The following is an 18,618-nucleotide window of genomic DNA, read 5'->3' on the forward strand; positions in this document are numbered from 1 at the left end:
TTCATTTAAACACTATGACACTGCTTAAACGTTGTTTGAAAAGTTGAAGGAGCCTCTCTGAAAACAGGGTCTCATCAAGCAAATAGTATTTGCTGGGCTGGTCAAGATGGAAGGAAATATGTGACTCATTTAAAAAGGGTAATGTTAGAACTTATATTGCTTATCAAACAATAAGCAGTTACCTAAGAGACTAACAGACTTTCTACAGATTCTTTGTCTTATGTACTAGTTGCATTAAGCGAACAGGACACCCTCAGTAAGGGTGATTTCACTTATTTTCATGCATTTAATTAGAATTAACTTTTTTTTTTTTTTTTTTTTTTTTTTGAGGTGGTGCTTTCCTTTAACTAAAACTTGAGGATAAAACAAAGCATCAGTGAACTCAATGGCAGAACTCCCACTAACTTAATTGGGATCAGGACTCTCTGAATGTTTGAAATACTTTTGACTTTCTAAAGCCTTTTCTGAAAGCTTATTGCTTGGAAAAGACTTTGATGTTCATGACAAATGTGAATATTAGTAAAGTGTGATGAATATCTTAGTTACCAAGAAAAAAAGGCTGCAAACTTTGAAATTTATGCACAAATCCAGTTTTATTTCAGTTACCTGAAAGGACTTCAGTAGCTATACAGAACACTTTGGAAACTGGACATTAGATGCATTGTTTGATTAGTATTATTAAAATCCCAAATTTCTGCCCAATCAGTTTTGAAAACCATTGCACATGAAGCATTTTGCTGCTCCTATTTAAAACAAGATCTGACAAATGAAATTGTAAAAAAAAAAAAAAAAAAGTAAAAAATGCACAAAACCAACAAAATGGCCTACAGCATTAAAATCTAGAAGAAAATAACAAAAATCTGCTGTTAGTTGTATCTAGTGTGCTACCCATAGGTACAAGTGACTGGAAGCTTAGAAGTTTATGTGTTTATTAAGTACACTGAGAGCATACTTACATGTAGGCCTATTAAGTAGTGTCAGATATTTAAAAAACTTATTTCTGATATTCTCAGTGTGGTTTCAGAAGTGAAATTAAAAGGAGGCTAGAAACAGAAAACAAACTACTTAATTCTGACTTGGCAGTAGCCTAAGGAAAGGCATCTAACCTCTGAAGTAGTTGACAGCACTAGTTAGCCTAGTGCCCATGATCACCATTCACTCAGGGAACGGGGTTTGCTGGAAGCTGCCCTAGTGTAGGTCTATGTACAAGGTATAGAAATAGAGATGGCTGCCGGCCTGAGCCATGCAAGTCTTCTGTCCCCAGTTCAACATTCAGCAGGTCTTGTGCAAACATGTGCTGGTGCTTCTCAGTTGTTCTCCTGCGGCACTGCAGTTGCCTGCAAGGGAAGAGGAAAGGTTGCTGCTTTAAGAAAAGAAGCAGAGACCGTGCTTTATGTGCTCTGCATGGGCTTTATCATCAGGGTAGCTCAGCGCCTTTCAAGATCATGACCATGAGACAGCTGAGGAGAGCATCCTCCTTCTGGCTGCCTTTTCTCCCCGAGGTCACATTGGTCTGACTGAAACTGCAAGTCCAGTGAGGAAGGCAGGCTGCAGCAAGAAACCTCTTTCCCCAGTATAATCTCTGGTAGAAAGAACTTCTGATGTGCTGTGGCACCCATGGCAAAACCAGCTTTTCCTCAGTGACCTTTTGTGTAAGTATTCTTATGGTTTGTACCTGGACTGTGCAAACAGTCACTTCCACGGACAAGGCCTTGGTAGCATACCTACTTATTATTTTAATTATTAGGCCTGCCTAATTTATTTAAGTCTTTACTGCAGAACTAGTTAATTAAGACTTCAGTGTGGCCAGAAACCACTAGGGATTTACCTGAGTGTTTTTCTTGCAGAAAAACATAAGGCAAATATGAAGCACTTTATGTGCTTTGGTTAGGCAGATATTTTCACTAGTAAAATATATGCACATGTGCTTCACATTACTCTCTGTGCATTTTTAACTTATAGCTCCCTGCTTTTGTATGTACTTTTGAGATCTGGTAAGCAGAATAAAGCCTGAGTTTCCAGCGAGCTTTCCAGAAACCCTCACCCAGACCAGAAGGTTTTTGTAGCCTGAAGTCATTTCAGACAGCTGGATGGCCCAGGCCAGCCACCGCTTTTCCTCTCACTGGAATTCCATTTACAGGAATTCATGAAAGAGATCCAGTGATTAAGATTTACCTCTGTCCTGTAAGCCAGATCCAATTTCCCGCAAAAGGTACCAACATTGCCAGTTGGTTACAGATCAAGAGTATAAAAACCATCCAAGTCAAAATATCTAGTTTCACTTGTTATGTTACATTTTTCATATTCAATAAGAACTTAAAATTAAAAGGAAGCAAGCACATACTGCATTCTCATGTGAATTTTGTTAAACAGTTTTCCACATTCATTTTCCTTTAGAATCTGAATTACAAATTTGAGTTTACTTTCTCAAAGAGCTTTCAAACTTGGGAAGGTTAAAGTTTGTTTCAGCTGTTCGGTAAGGTAATCATTTAATGTGACAAGCTTCAAAGAAATAATTACATTGTCCTGTCAATTATATAAAACTTTAACAGGATCTTACTAAAGGCCCACTCCATGAAACTCTTGAGTACTGAATTTCTGGCTTCAGTGAAAGGTGAAAGTGTTCTGTACATAAGAAAAAACAGTCTTTGAAACTCTGGATGGCTGACCAACAATAATTTATCTTTTCACCCCTCATTAGTAGTTTAGTTTCCCGATGCATGGAAGAGTACTAGAAAGAACCCTATTATACTCTCCCAGATATCCTAGCTTGGTACCTACCCCAAAGCTGATTTTAAGATTTTTGTTCTACCTAAGTAGAATCTTGTGCTGTTGCTCAAGAATGCAGACCAGCCTGCTCTCTTTAAAAGCATATCTTTCCATTTCAAAGGTTCAATTTTAAGGCATCATGTTAAATTTATTAAAAATTGCTTCCGTTCACAGTAAGTTATGAGATTTAAAAAAAAGGACTTGAAACTTGATGCTTTTTGGCAGAACAGTTTAGGCAGGAAATGTTACACATGACTTAAATTGGCTAAAACAATCTGTCTGCTTCACTGTTTTCCATTGACTAGGTTGTATTTACCATCATCTGCTGTCTGAACACACTCAACTAACAGCCAGATTCTCATTTCTCAGCACAGAACTGATCTGCTGATCAAGGAGAGATAGGCTATTCCAACCCTCACACAACCTGACTGAGTCCACAGGCAAGGAAAAAGGGGATAGTAGGCAGAGCAGCCAAATCCAGTGTCCTCATACATGGTAAGTCTTCAGCCTCAGTTTTCCCATTTATAAAACACATGGCTGCATTATTGTCCTTTCTCATGAAGCAGAGTACTGCATACCAGGGAAGTGCTAACAGACAAATTGAGTAGTATTTGGAAACGGGCTTCATGCTGATGCCAGACCTGGATGCCCCAGGAACTCCTGCCTGTTGCAGGCAGCTTTCCCAGAGCCACTTCTCTGATAAACGGAGACAGGAGTGCCGCCCCTCGGCCCCATCCCCACATGTGGCAGCATTCAGAGTCAAGGGCTGGAAGACTGGGTGTCATCTCCTACTTACACAGAGAGTCCTTTCTCCAAACTGGCTGTAGAAGGTCATCTTAACTTTGTGCTTGTGTCCAGTCCTCTGGTCAAAGGTGTTGCAGCTGTCGAAGGGCGGGCTGTACAAATGCAGGCTGACGGCAGACTCTGTGTGGCTTATGTTCTCCACACGGTGCAGGCCAATGGAGTCTACACAAGAGAGGGCATGAAACAAGAAGTTGCATTAACAGGAAGATTTAATGAGATCTCAAATACCTGGAAAAAATGCCATTCAGACTTAAACTCGTGAGCCAGCCAGTTAGGCATACCTGCACTTTTATGGGCATTGCATAACTCAGTACAAGGAATTTGGATGCTGGTCTCCATCACAGGTTCCTAAATACTTCAGATTACTGTACTGCCTTCTGCACCTCCTACCACACTGGATTATCTGCTACAGGTTAAAGGCCAACAGAAATCCAGAGAAGCCTAAGGAAGACCATACTATCACTTATTTTCAAGCTATCATTTCCAAAGAAGCTTGAGGTTATTTACTTTCCTAGGAGATACCATTGTTCTAGGTGCTCTAGAAGCAGGGAGACTTGAGTTTCTAAAAAATATTGCAAGAAATTTTACAGGGGAGAAGTTTTTGTATTGTTAATCATTTTAACAATAATCATTTAACAAATATTGTTAAATTAAGTACAGTAACAAGGATATCAGGCATGGTAACAGACAGCTACTTGTATTTGGGGCATGGACTTAAGGGGAAAGATGTAGTTGTCTTCTGTTGCTGGCATCTGTTTACTAATTAATCTTTCCAATGTATTAGTTTAGAGAACAGTCTTCTCATTTGTCTGATCTTTTGACTAAGGTGACAAATTACTACTGACTGGCAAACTTCCAACTTTAGCTGACTAGCAAGCACAATTGAACTTGTAATAAAATACGGCACTGTCTATTGTGTGGCTATCAATGAAGTAATGGTGTTTGCTGGGACATTGGAGTAGAAATCAAACTGTTAGGTGAAAATGTAAGGTATGAAGAATCATATCCATGCAACAAACCATTTCTGTTCTACACTAGAGTTTTTGAGTTACTTAGAGACCTTGAATTTAAATTTATGACCCTGCTGTAAAAACAGCTCAGGCCTTTGTACTTGCACTAGTATGTTATATAATACCTAGACTCATATTGTGCAATGTAGGCATGATACTCTGAGAATCATAAGCACACTCTTAATTCTGATACATTTCAAGTGTAAGCCCCAAGTATCGTTAATATAGTTTATCTAAATAGAGGATGTGGTAGAAGGAAGTCCTAATTCTATGCTCATGCAATGGGAGACCCAGATAAACTCATCTGAATGGGTTTTAACCTTAAAAGTAAAGTAACCAAGAAGCACACGACAGAAACAAAGGTCACTGTTGAAGTAGTTAAGGCAATTAACATACCATCAGTATTTTTCTTCTACTTGTTTTACTTTTTTTTTTTTTTTAAACCCACCTATCAATTAGGAAACATGGCAGAGATCCAAACTGCCTCAGAGAATTAGATAGTAAATTTGTTTTAAGTAACTGAGAAAGTTTGGATAAGATGAACATAGGCTTGCATGGGAAAGAACCACACAGTGAGGAAAACCTAAATGATTGTAAGAACCCCTGGCCCAGGTGTGGGAGTACCACGTCTATCAGCAGACATGACAAGCTCCTTTTTGCATTTCCTGTCCCATGTTTGTCTTTTTTTTTTTTTCTTTTCCAGTTAATGTGGTATATCTTCGACAAAGGGCTGCAGACTGCTACTCAGACTTCCTCCACACCATCACTCTGGCTTAATCCGTTACCCGACATGAAGCTCCCTTGGGGAGTTCCAGGGCTCAGCCCCACAACATATGTGCTTCATTTTTTAAGTCATCGTGTAAAAGGCAGATGGTCCCTTTCTCCAGCACTTTGCCATTGTTCTGCAGTACTCATTACTCTTCAACATGATATATAATGTCTTGCATAGGATCAGAATGTTATGCCCAGCTGGCAACTTCCAGATGGCCTCCAGAAGAGCACAACATGGTGATAACTAAGAATATGCATAATGGGACGGCTCTAGGTACCTAGGCAACCTTATTGGTAGAGATTTAGCTGTCTCTCAGCATCTGTGGGATGAGGCATTTGCTTTGTAGATTGAAATGCTCAAGTGTATCCATTTTTGCTGACACTGCACTTCAGCACTATAGTCTGCTGTTGATTTGGACAAAACTAACACAGAGCATCAGGGCCTTTGCTTGTTCTGTTTATTTCGTGGACAGCTAATTGTATTTTTTTTTCCCTAGGATTTCCACAACTGTCCAAAAGGATGATTTCTTTGGGAAAAAAAAAATAAAAAAGCAGCAATTAAACTATTAAAAGTTTGATTCTCTTATTTCTCACTAAATACTATTTAAGCTATAAGTTTACTAGCAATTTCAAATAGTTATTTGCAGCACAGTGCTGAAGGCTGGTTGGTGTAAAGGAGCTATCTGGAATGTTTAAGTATTGAGCAATTGTTGCAATGTCTCATGAGTGAGTTAATGGACTTTCTTGTTGTTTGTTTTACTGAACATAAATGTGGGGTTTGTGCAGAATTTAAAGAGATTCTTCAACAACATTCTTCAACCCATTCTTCAACAACAGTGCAAAACACCATTAGTAAGATACTGTTAGAGGTAGGAGATTATTTGGAGAGCGTACAAACACTTAGGAGTAAGACACAAGGATGGGTAGCTGTCAAGCAAACTATTAGAAGAGCTTACCATTAATATAGGCACATTGATTTTCTCTCAAAACTCGCTCTGATTTCTTAGTCATTTCACCATTCCCTTTTTTCTCAGGCCATTCAAACAGAGTCTCCTTTAGATTTCCCTGGAGGATCTTCATAAAGCAGTGTGAATCAGTGTGATCATGGATGCTGCTATATATGCGAAAAGAATAACCAAACTCAGTATGATATGCATATCTAATTTAAGTACAGCAAACAGAACAGATGGCATAGCATACAGTATCTGGATGTAGCCCTAGAATGATAAGCTATTGCATATGGGTCATGCACAAAAGTCTTAGGAAAAAAAAACAACAAAGCAGTCAGAGTGACTATGATAGGCCTACTTTAAAATGCTACATTAGAAACATATCAGGATAAGCTTACATACAGCAGAACTTTGGGAAAAGTCAGATTTTGATCAACTTTGGACCTTACCAGAGAAAAATGCAAAGAAAGCCTGGAGGAGGACATAAAAAACTCTTCAGAACACTAATTCTTGTGGTCCAAGAAACAAAATGATGCTCTCTGCAGTGACCACAGGCAGAGGCCAGTATAATCTTGCAAATATATCTGGTATTTCCAGAGCTACCATATTCCCCCCCCCCAAAATATAAGAGAAATCAATTACTTCCAATTAATTTCTATGGACTCTTTACTGGTGGGATACACAGGCATTTGCTGAATACAGAAAATGCTGTACCTCTGACTCTAACTACAACCATGTATAAATACAACTCCACTGCAGTGGCAAAGCATGAACAAACAGCAGGATCTATCATGATCTGTATGTTTCTTTTATCTGTCTCCTTGCTCAGAGGTATGCTTTAATTGCTATATTTAGAGACATATTGGGTAGATACATGGTTGGGTTTTGGCTTTATTTTTATTTTTTTTAAATAGAAGACTGACTGTTAGAGCAGTCAATAGGATTAAGACAAAGGGAGAGCTCTCTACTCATTAGGGTTGTGGAGGAGAGGGGAATTTGGCCCTCCCTTTGGTACAGTGCTAACAAGTTTCAGTCAAAAACTTGGTACTTGTACATTACTGTTTTCAATAAACAAATGTCAGAGTTTTCCTGTAAAACAAGATGCCAAGAGAGCAGAGCTTGCTTCAGGCATAGAACAGTTCACAAATGCCACGTTGTCATGGTCCTTCTACAAGCCATGAGAACAATCTGATCCTACCCGTGTAGGAAGCAAAAAACAGCTTGTGGTCTCAGTCTAGCTCTAGCGAATACTCATCCAACTCAAACATAGTTTGACATAAATTACAGTCTTTGTGGGAATAGCCCGGAAGGAATAGAGGTGGTGGGCTTGGTTCCTACATCTCTCTGGGTATAACTTCATGGCATTCCCTAGAGAACACCGTAAATGTTCAGTATGCGCGCTCGATTAAAACAAACAATAAAACACCCCAGCAGCTCCTTAGGGTTTCTATTTATATCCAAGGACAATCAGACAAAATCTGCAAGTTTTCTTACTCCATATTGTGCAGTCCAGGGTATGGTGTCCAGGGTATGGTCTACACGCACAGCTCTGGAGGCCACACCAGCAGTATGGTCCACTTTGAGGGAGGAGGTGGGATGCCTGAATCTAGAACCACAGTTCTAACCCCAACCTAGTTTTATTGTCATGTCACAGAGGCTGTATTTAAACATGAGAGAATGAAGACTGTTTAAACTGGACCAAGTCCTACTTCCACAACAAAGTGAGGAACTCTGAGAACCATCAGGGTCTGACTAACCTGCCCTGCCCAGAGGACCCACTGCGTCTCTGGGATTAAAAATTTCCTCCAACAGAAGGAGCGCATGATTTGGCCAGAGCATTTTTTAAGTGCTCTAAAAATGACCCTGAGAGACAATATTGCCAAAAGAAATACACCAAGTATTCAGGTCTGCTATACAAAAGGAACAACTAGGAGTTCTGCACTGCTTAGTTTCCAGACATTTTCTAATAGCTCAGGTAGAGATGATTATTCTTCCTCTTCTTACATGACAGTGAAAGATACGGTAGCTTTATATCTGTTTGCTAAAACCATAATCTTTGGATACAAACCTGCCATGCCCTTCACCCCAGCACAAGATCATCAAGTTGAACTTTCCATTTCCATTGTCCACAAGATTTCTTGTATACCTGAAATACAAAGTGTTTGCTTTTTACTGTACTGATATGCCTATAAAAGACAAAACTATATAAACATTGTTGTGAAGGAAGGTTGTGACATATAAACATCTTTTTTCCCCCTTTCCCTTGAAAGCCAAGTTTTTCTTGGAAAAAGTGAAATTGGACTTCTAAACTGTTGTTGTGAAAGTACTTTTTCTGGGAAGAAAAAAGTTGGACATAGTTAATATTTGACAGTCTTATTGCAATTGAATTACATAAATGATCAGAGTTTGGGAACTGCGAGTCCAAGCTTAGAGTGGTAGACAGGATCAAATCAAAATAGTTATTGAATGAAGTCACTCCAGCAGCTGGCTTATAATTAGAAACAGAGGACTGCAGTGAAAAAAAAAAAAAAAAGAAAAATACATAGTTACATTCTTCTATAGCTCTTTTTTGGATATTCTTGGCTTTCTTTGTGTAACACAGCACTCATTTGTACTAGGTCAAAAAAGAAAAGATGTCAGGCTTTCCATACATGGTACTCCTACTCTTTCCCTAAAAGTGCTACACCTTGTACTGTAGCCTTCTTGTGTGGATAAAATACCTGTGGTGAAATTTCTGCCAGCATCTGCTTCTAAACAAAGTGTATCATAGCAGGTTTTCTTAAAAAGATTACGCCTTCTAGAGGCTTTTCAGGCTTTGCTCCTGTGGCTCAAAAACATTTTGTGTTAACAGCCACCTCTTAGGTTTGGTTCCTTGTGCCCCCTGAAAGCCTCTCCTGATCTGTTGCTTGCCTCACTGTTGAGAAGCTCCCTGGAAAAGGGCCTGGGCTTTTGCTCTAAGCGTTGCTCTCCATACTGGGGCTGTAATAACAATGAATCACAGAGTCATTTTGGTTGGAAAAGACCTCTAAGTTCAACCTTTGACCTAGCACTGCCTACCAAACCGGGGCTTGGGCTTCTGGCTGCTATGGTGCAAATAACCCACCAGGACCTCCTGCTTTTGCTTTAGCTTTAGTCATGATTATTAGTGCTTACTTTGCCAAGCAAGTCAAATATTTAAGCCCATGCAGGACACCTCGTTCTTGTCTAAAAGATGCAAGCACAGGCACATAGAAAGTGCACTGATGCCAACTGATTTTTTTTGTTTTTAAATTAGTTTTCTCATAAGACTGTAATCAATAGGATGCTTGCAGCAAAGTAGGTTTGTACCTATACACTGCCTCTTGCTGCATCCACAGTCTGTCTGCAGATGTATTTCTTGCATGCTGTCAGAACATAAGCAATCAATGCTGGCACTTGACCCAACTTCTCAAACGCTGTTATTTCAGCACAGCTGGTCTGGCCGGCCAACACCAAGGCTGCCGTGCATACTTCCAATGTTACCACACATTTCCCCCCCTCCTCCTCTACTTCGTTTCCTACTCCCTGCCACAATTTCGCCATCGGATTCCAACGGAGTAAACCCAGCGAAGGGCGGCCAGGAGAGCCGAAGCAGAAGGATGATGCTCGTAGGATAGCGGGGTCGGAACAGGCTTCTCCTGCCCCGGAGGAGCCTGCCGGCCACCTCGCCTTAACACCGGGGCGCCGGGCTGGGGGCGCAGCGGGAGCGCCCCGGAGCCTCGGCGGGGAAGCGCCGCCAAGCTCCCGCCCGGGCTCCCCCGGCCGCGGCTCCGCTCGGGGCCGCCTCCCCCCGATCGCCACCGCCTCGTGGGGCCGGGGGCCGCCCCCCTCGGCTGCCCTGTGCCCGTGCCCGTGCCCGGGCGGCGGATCGGCTCCGTACCGGTACTGGTCGAACTTGGCGTACTGCAGCCACTCCTCGGGGTTGCTCTCGTACGACTCCATCAGCGCCTGCACCTCCTCCACGCTGACTTTGTCCTCGGCGAAAAGCCGGTGCAGGATGCGCACCAGCTCCTCCAGGCTCCGCGCCTTCCACATCTCCGTCTGCACCGGCTGCTCCATCGCCGGCTGCCACCCCACCACACCCCCGGCCGGCCCCCGCCGCCCGCCTTTATGCGCCGGGAGGCACGGCGGGAGCCACCACCGCCCTGCCGGGCGGGCGGGACCGCGGACGGCCGTGCCCAGCCCTCGGCGGGGACCGCGACCGACCGGACGGCCGCTGGGCCTCGCCGCCGGCCCGCCGGGGGCAGCGTGTGGTGCCGGGCAGCAGGCCGCGGCGGGATCCCCGGCTGGGCGGCGGGGGAGGCTGCCGTGAGGCGGCCTGGTCCTCACGGGCCCGCTGGGGGCGAGGTGGGGCGGGTCGGGAGGACAGCCAGCCCGGCGCCCCTGATCCCAACACCCGCTGTGGAGAGAGTGGCCTTCAGGCCAGGTGCCCTGGTCCCCCCGTCAGGATGTCGTTAGGGTCTCTCGTACTCACGAGTTTGGGCCACCGAATTCGCTGTATGCCGTAGAACTGGCTGTAAAACACCATTCTTTTCACTCAAAAAACACCCCAAACCCAACATTCTTTTTGCTCCCTTCTCCCTCCCAAAAAAAGACTTCAGCTACTCAGGCCTGCCTGATGGTTGTGAAGCCATAAGCAGGCAGATCAGCTTTGTGAACCTGCAGTAGCTTTAAAGGTGTTCACAGTACTTGCACATGTCCTTAGAATCACAGAATCATTAAGGTTGGAAAAGACCTCCAATAGCATCTGGTCCAACCATCCCCCAAACACCAGTATCACCCTGTAAACCATGTCCCTAAGCACCACATCCAACCTTCCCTTGAACACCCCCAGGGATGGTGACTCCACCACCTCCCTGGGCAACCCGTTCCAATGCCTATCTTAGAGGTAGTGCCATCAACGGATTTCCAGCATGCCTAGTTTCTCTCTTTCTGACCTGTGCATTCAGTAGCTGCAAGAAAAATAAGTCCCACTAACGTCATCGCTGCAACTTGAGAGTTTGGATGGATTTCTGCAGTTAGGAAGACATTGCCATAGCTTTAAATGGGGCAGAGATCTAGTGCATTGGAGTGAAATATGGCTGAATGTACTGAATTAGTACACCGTCACAGATCTGTCCCAAAGATCTGGCACACAAAAAGAAGACCTGACCTCATCGCTACTCTTTTAGCAAGTTGTGTTGGTAGGTATGTGGGAGAGAGAGAACAATGATTTCAAGCAGACTTTTAGAGATCTGAAAGAACCTAAGATCATCCTGAATCTATGCAATGCAACCAGGATACCCTGGAAACAATAACAGCAGACATCATACGGTTAAAAAACATCCAGTCTTTATGGGAGAGCAACATATAAAGAACAAAAACATCACTCCCTTGCTAACTTGTTCTACCCTAGTATTAAGAACAAGTGCCTCATTTCTTAATGGGATTTTAGTTATGTGTTGGCGTCAAAAGACTGTAAAGGCAAGTAAGTGGCACTTCTTTAGAGTACTTGCTCAAGTATCTCCACTTGGGCACCATCAGAACTGCTGTAAGTTGTAAAGAATTTGAAATAGTGTGAAACAGCCAGTGCCATTTATCTAAAAGGTAGAATTCATGTTACCTTAGTCAGAAACATTGCCCAGAGGAATAAAATACCTTACACAAATAAGCTGCTGTAGGGATCGCTGAAGCAGTGCTTCATTGGGTTGTGAAATGAACGATGAGATACATTTTCCACGCCCCCCTTCCCCCCTCCTAAAAAAACCACCCACCCACCAAATACGATTTATTCTGATATTCCCAAGATCTGATAAAAATTATTTTCCCGGAGTTACAGTATCTCTTTGCTTAGTTGCACATCTATATGTTTGGTGATGTTCTGTTGTTTAAATCCAGGAAAAAAATGTGCTTCTGTGCCAATGTCACAAACTTCAGAACTTTGATTCCTTTGCCACAATGGTGATGTGATCATTAGTGATGCCTTTAAATACTGCTACCAAAAGCAAAAGGGCACTTCATATATCCTGTGTTACAACTAATGGATCCATCTGGATCTACTTACTGCAGTTTCAAATGTGTACTGCTGTTGACTATAGCTTAGTTATAATACTGTACCTATGAATTTGTCAAAGTTTTTCCTTTAACTCAGTCACAAAGACTTAAACTTCTCTAGTAGTAATAGAAAGCCTTATACTTCTATTTGCTCCTGTTCAAAACTACTCACTCATATTTTCATTTTGTGTGAACAAAACGTTACATTCAACATTACATTTTGATCCTGAAAACTTCTGTAGGAGTTCATTATCTGTTTGCATGAAAATCATTAGGAACAGTATTTATGGCTCTCCAGCTTATGTTTTTACTAACACCCCATGGACAAATGGCACAAGGATCTGAGTGCATGTACAGCAGTTAACACATTCTAGCCTCAGTCACTGAGGGCATCTGTCAGTGAAAAATTAAAAAAAAGAAGAGAGCATTGTAATCCACACAGCACAGGAATTGTCTTCACATTCTCAGTTGTGCTTCTTATTAAGGAGTATACAGCATTTTACATGTTTCTTTTTATTTCTGGAAATCATGTGTTTATACCCTTGAAGAAATTAACTATTAAACATATTTCTCAACTATTCATTAGAATAACACTCAAGTCTGTAGGAGACTTTATTCCAACAAATGTAAGGGATGTTGTAGCTTTCAATTTTACAGCAAAAAGTTTAGGTCCATTTAAAGACTTGAAGCTTATTTGAAAAGTAAGTCCAAAGTTATGGAGGCAAACAGCACAGTGATTCACAGTGTAATGCCTTACTGTGCAGGATGGTAAGCTGCAGCCAGTGCTCAGGAACTGCACTGACATTTCCTCAAGAGCTGGACTTGCATACCAGCAGTGGTGTCAGGGATGGCCACGCATCAGTGAAGGTAAAAAAATTACAGAAACAATCCCTTCTGCTCTATCACTGTTGATCAGGTTTCTACTGTACCAACATGCCTCACAAATCAGATTCATCACCCTGTCTCTGAGTAGTGCCAGTGCTCAGTCTTTGTCATTCAAGATTAACAGGTATTTAGTACCATATTCCCATTAAATAACTCTGCAGAAACATTTGCTCGTTCATGTAACCAGATTCTTATATTTTGCTTCCCTGATAAATGAGCTATTTGCACTTTACTTAATGATGACACTCACTGGCGTTCCTCAGAGGAGACACATACATTTGGTACTGCTGAATCTGTACGATGCTATGGAACTCCTACGGTGACAACACATACATATGAAATGTATTCAAATACCACAGTGCCTGAAGTGGACATACATTCTTTGGGCTAGAGAGAGTGAGAGTAAGAGCAAGCATGTAGCTTGGGGAAGAAGCATAAAGTTTTAAGGATTTTTTTCTGTATTTCACATTAGGTAGCCCTTGTGAAAAGCACAGAAACTTGGAGGGTTCACACAGAAAGTGAATCATTCTTGCCTTCATTATGACATGACTTCACTGGGAGGCAGAGAGGAAACAAATAAACCATTCCTGTTGATATCCTGACAGTTAAAACCCTATCTTGGAAAATAGGAGTTTGAAATATAACCACAGAAATGTTTCTTCATGGACAAATGCCCAACCACTCAAATCCTATCCAAAAGTCAAGTGCAGGCACTTCAAGCAATCACTGGACATGATGCCTAACTGGAAGAGAGATTTACACCAGTTTAAGTTTCAAGCAGGTGCTGGCACCTCGTCTCCCATGGGGGTGCGGCTCACATGTTGTTTTTTTTTTCCTGACTCATTCAGGAAAATCTTCCATTAAGAATGATGGAACTGACTGAAGATTATATGGTGCATCTTGTTATTTCAAATGAAATTTGTGGTCAATCTGAAAAGAAAGGATCCAAGGTGCCTGAATTCTCAGATCATTGTGGCAAGCAACTATATTGTGCTTATTCCCTCTGGTCTGTTAGCCTGAAAAGATAATAGCACTTCAACCCAATAATGTGAGCTTACACACTTCCTCCACATGTTATAACTACAACCATTTATTCATTGCTATTAAGTCTCTGTTCCCCTAAGTGCCTTTGAATCTGAAGAGGGGGCTTCTGTAAGAGAATGTTTGGAGCTACTGCTGTTGTGCATGTGGATTGTGCCTTGCAAGTTTTGGGACTACATGACTCAATGACAGTACCCCTCTAAGAAGGGCTAAGAGAACAGGATATTTTGACACAAGGTGGTCATAGAGATAGGTTTAATAACCTGCTCCATGGAAATTCACCTTGCTGAAATATTTCGCTGCGCAGTCCCAAAGCTTTACAGTCCAGTTACTACCTTTTTCTTCAACCTTTGTATGATTTAAGAAGGACTGCAGCCTGCATCTGAAAACTCAAAGTGGCTCAGTTGGTGATACCTAGAGCTCTGCACCTTCTATTTCACATGAAGATCTTTGAACTTTTGGGTGGATGCCATTTGCACAGGAGAGACCTTCTGGGTTATAATCAGGAGGAAACGTAAGTAAACATTTGTTGCAAACGTCACTCAGATTGCTATTTGGAAATACACAGCAATGCACCACCTGAAGTAGCAGTTCCCAAACTCTGATCTGGAAGATCAAGCTAAACGATTAGGGGGCCCTACATCCAGACAGGCTGACTCATTCTGGGGCTGTGGAAAAGCACTTGCAGCCTCCTCTCCGCCATATAACCTCGTGAGATCCAACCTTCAGCACCCAACAGACCTCGCATGAGAATCTGCTGCTTGAACAACAATACAAAAAAAAAAAAAAAAACATACCAAAAAACAGCGAGAATAAATCGTATCAAACACAGATCATACAGTGAAACATAATCAGACTACAAAATACAGTGATGTGAGTGAAATGAGTGCAGTACATATCAAGTCACACCACACTTTAAAAACATTAACAACTACTAAGCAGTGTATGTACTGCTGAATGAAGCAAAGTGCACAAAGAGCTGGGTGGCATTAAACCACACAGCCTAGAAAAGACTCTTCAAATAATTTGATTCAGTTTTGCTGGAAGTTAGTACGCTGTGCAGAAAGTGCCTACGTTACAAATAAAATGTAAAATATTGACATCCATATGGTCTCTGTGAGAAAAATAAACTTTTTAAAATTATTATTTGCTGTATTTATTTGGGAAAGCTAAATAAAGTCCTGCCTAGACTTCTCTGCACTGACAATATTTGCTGTGTAGTTTTGTTTGGAGCCCTTCTCTTCTTTGAGGTTTCCTGTTTCAGAGTTGGAGAGCTCTTAATGCATTTTAATTCTGAAGAGTTGCCAAGGTTGTTAGTTCTGTTACCAAGCTGGGCTTGAGGGAAAGACATTTTCGTCTACATTAACTTCATATACTGATTTTTGCAACTGGAACATCTAACTATAGCCTCTAATATTTTTAATGCTAAAGCCCTCTAAAGAATGGTGTTTTAACACTTTGCACTCTGGTTGATATATACATATACATGAATAATATTCACGTGGAACAACTCCATGAGAAGATGTAGAGCAAGGACTTAGACTCCTGCAATTTTTCCTAAATTTTACTATTTAATATTCATCATGTACCTCTAAGAAGGAGAAGTATGAGAAAATTATGATTGTGTAAGTAGCATTTTTGCACCACCTATAACCTGCATCTTTAACAAAAAATGTTACAGCATCTAGCTGTCTGCAGACATTTAGCACAAATATCTGTTACATGGGGGAGCTGGAGAACCATTTGAAAAACTTGTGAGACTACTTCTCAAGTTCGAAGAGCAACTTTTTTTTTTTTTTTCCCTGAAGTTTAATTCTTCTCAATGTGGACACAAGGGATCAAATCTCACCTGAAATTGGGACTGTGTATCTACTAGCAAATAACCCAAGGACTGCCCTCCAGCACAGAGGCCAGCTATCAAAATGCAGCCTGCATCCATATTATTAACCTGTTAGCAACCAGAACAAGACAGTAACATACAAAGTACGTACCAGAAAAGGCATGTTGGTAACTCACTAATTGTGTGTATGCCAAAACCTATGCTAGCAACTGCTCTACCAATTAGCTGTACACATGACTGAGCAACAGTGCCCCAGAAAATTTCCTGGCAGTACTGACTCTAATAACATAGATGTAGTGTGACTGGCTTAACGTTAAGCTTCTAACTTATTTTGGCTTCTCATTGGTCAATAATGTGATTCGTTCAACCTTTTTTAACCATCTATTTTAGCATAAAACAACCTCTAAATGTATTCTCACCTCTAGATAGTTAGGCATCAAGTCAAAGTTTTCTTACAACTAAAAACTGGTGAGAAGTACCTGACACCTCATGGGCTTATGGTTATTGAAGCAAGAGCAAAGCAGGAGCAAGAAAAATACCTAGGATCTTATGATGTTTACTCTTGGGAGCCTATGAAGTATGATACTAGCAAAGCTGAAGTGTGATCTCAGAAAATCAGAATGAACATATTTAACTTGCTCTGTTATCAAATGTTTTTGTTCTCTTGATGATCCAATACAAAACAAAGCCAAAACTATTTTTAATGCATATGGCATTTTATGCAAAGTTGTAAGAGTCATAATCATCATGCAAAACCCAGAGTTAAAGGCATTTCCCCCCATTTCTTTGTCTCATCTCTACATATGGAGATGTCATAGTATGGCAATGCCTTGCATAGCCTTTGTACAATATTCCCCAAAGAGTAATGAAGACCTCACGATACTCAAGAACAGTGTAAGATAAAAGCTTGTGCAAGTAAAAACAGAGTTTGATCTGCAAAGTGACCACAAACTGCAGCAATTCATCAACAGAAGCTGTTTGGGAGCTAAGGATGAGTTTGCAGAATTAAAAAGTGAAAAGTCTTCCTTCATTTTACTGTAGATCAGTACATTCAAGATTATGTTGAGGGGATAATTAACACAGACATCTTTTCTGTTAATAAGTTAGCAGTAATTCTTCAAGATTTAAAAGTTGGCATTTGCTCAATATGGCCATAGGCAACATAATTATGTGATTATTTCACTCCTGAGGCAACTTCAGTTACACTTAGCTCCTTTGTTTTCCACATGCTTTTAAGATTAGTTAAAGCTACAGATTAGAATTTTATAATTAATCTCCAAACCATGATCAGAATAATAAATCATAAACAATGCCTCCTGGTTTAGAGGGTTTGAACTCTGTCACTGTTACCTTGGAAACAGGATAACAATTTTGCATAGCACTATTTAGTATAAGAACACTGTGAAGCACTAAACCTTTCATGAAAACAGTGTAATGATCTTCCTTTTAATATTTATCCTTACTTCTCAGTATTTAAAAATAGTTTACTGTTTTTTTTTCCAACTTGCATATTCTGTTCATTCAATTACATAAAATCAAGTAAATAAATTACATTGCAAATACTGTTAGCTCAGTCCTATATGGAATAGTTGTGCAGCATCTTTAGATGGAAGACAATACTCTTCTAAATAAGTCTACACTGTTGCTCAAGGTATACTGTGTACAGGGGAGATGATACATCATGTTCTACTTAAGCTTCTGATGCTTTCAGTTTAGTGGAAGTATTCTTTCTTAAAAAATAACTACAAACATGTTAAAGAATTTCAGGATCATCTATGATTTTAGATGCTACATCTTCACGTTTTAAAATATCAGATTTAACATGTCTTTTACAAGATTTGTCTTTTGCAAATTCTACAAGCCATGGACTGCTAATCTTTTGTCTGCTGTATTATGTATCTGACACATCTGCTTTCTAGTCTGTTACTTAAGAATACACAAAAGGAAACGCTCCTGCCACTTACAACAGGGATGACCATACCCTGACTCCAGAGAGAGGCTGTGGTCCCCAAAGGTACCAGACCGACAATAAATGACTAGCTCCCTGACATGAGACAGTAGAAAACTACAGGGAAAATTACAAAAAGGAGGATTCACATTACATGAAGTACGGAAGCTACGCTGGGGAATTAGCAGAATCAGAACTGGTAGTCATTAAAAAGAAAGGAACATAATAAAGGCAGCCACTCAGAGCACTCATTCACTCATCAGTCAGACAAGGCAATAGCTGGATCAGGTGAGCAGTCACTGTATATCGGTAAATTAGGAGCCAATAAATAATATAGTTATGGTTGGTAAAAAATAAAGAACAAAAACAGTTCTGTATCTTCCTTTCATTCCACAGAACACAGGGACTAATTACAAAAACAGATCTTTTCTAGCTGACACTTCAGCTAGGGTGCTATTACCTGCTTGGGCTATGGTACCTCAAGAAAGGTACGAAGGTCACAGAGGCATGACAAACAGAAATGATCATGTATCAGGAAAAACACTGCAT

The 18,618-nt window shown here is 40.9% G+C and overlaps 1 protein-coding gene across 1 annotated transcript; it reads right to left on the bottom strand.

Annotated features, from left to right (window-relative positions):
* Nucleotides 1-574: 574 nt before the first annotated feature.
* On the bottom strand, nt 575-10,556 carry CDO1 (cysteine dioxygenase type 1). The gene is made up of 5 exons (XM_083817285.1): nt 10,203-10,556; nt 8,373-8,450; nt 6,311-6,468; nt 3,566-3,735; nt 575-1,337 (listed from the first exon to the last, which is right to left on the bottom strand). Exons 1-5 carry the CDS (start codon nt 10,379-10,381, stop codon nt 1,308-1,310), a joined length of 615 nt encoding a protein of 204 aa, XP_083673411.1. The 5' UTR covers nt 10,382-10,556; the 3' UTR covers nt 575-1,307.
* Nucleotides 10,557-18,618: the final 8,062 nt, after the last annotated feature.

This window comes from Anser anser, assembly GCF_964211835.1.
Source record: "Anser anser genome assembly, chromosome: Z".
Classification (NCBI taxonomy): domain Eukaryota; kingdom Metazoa; phylum Chordata; class Aves; order Anseriformes; family Anatidae; genus Anser; species Anser anser.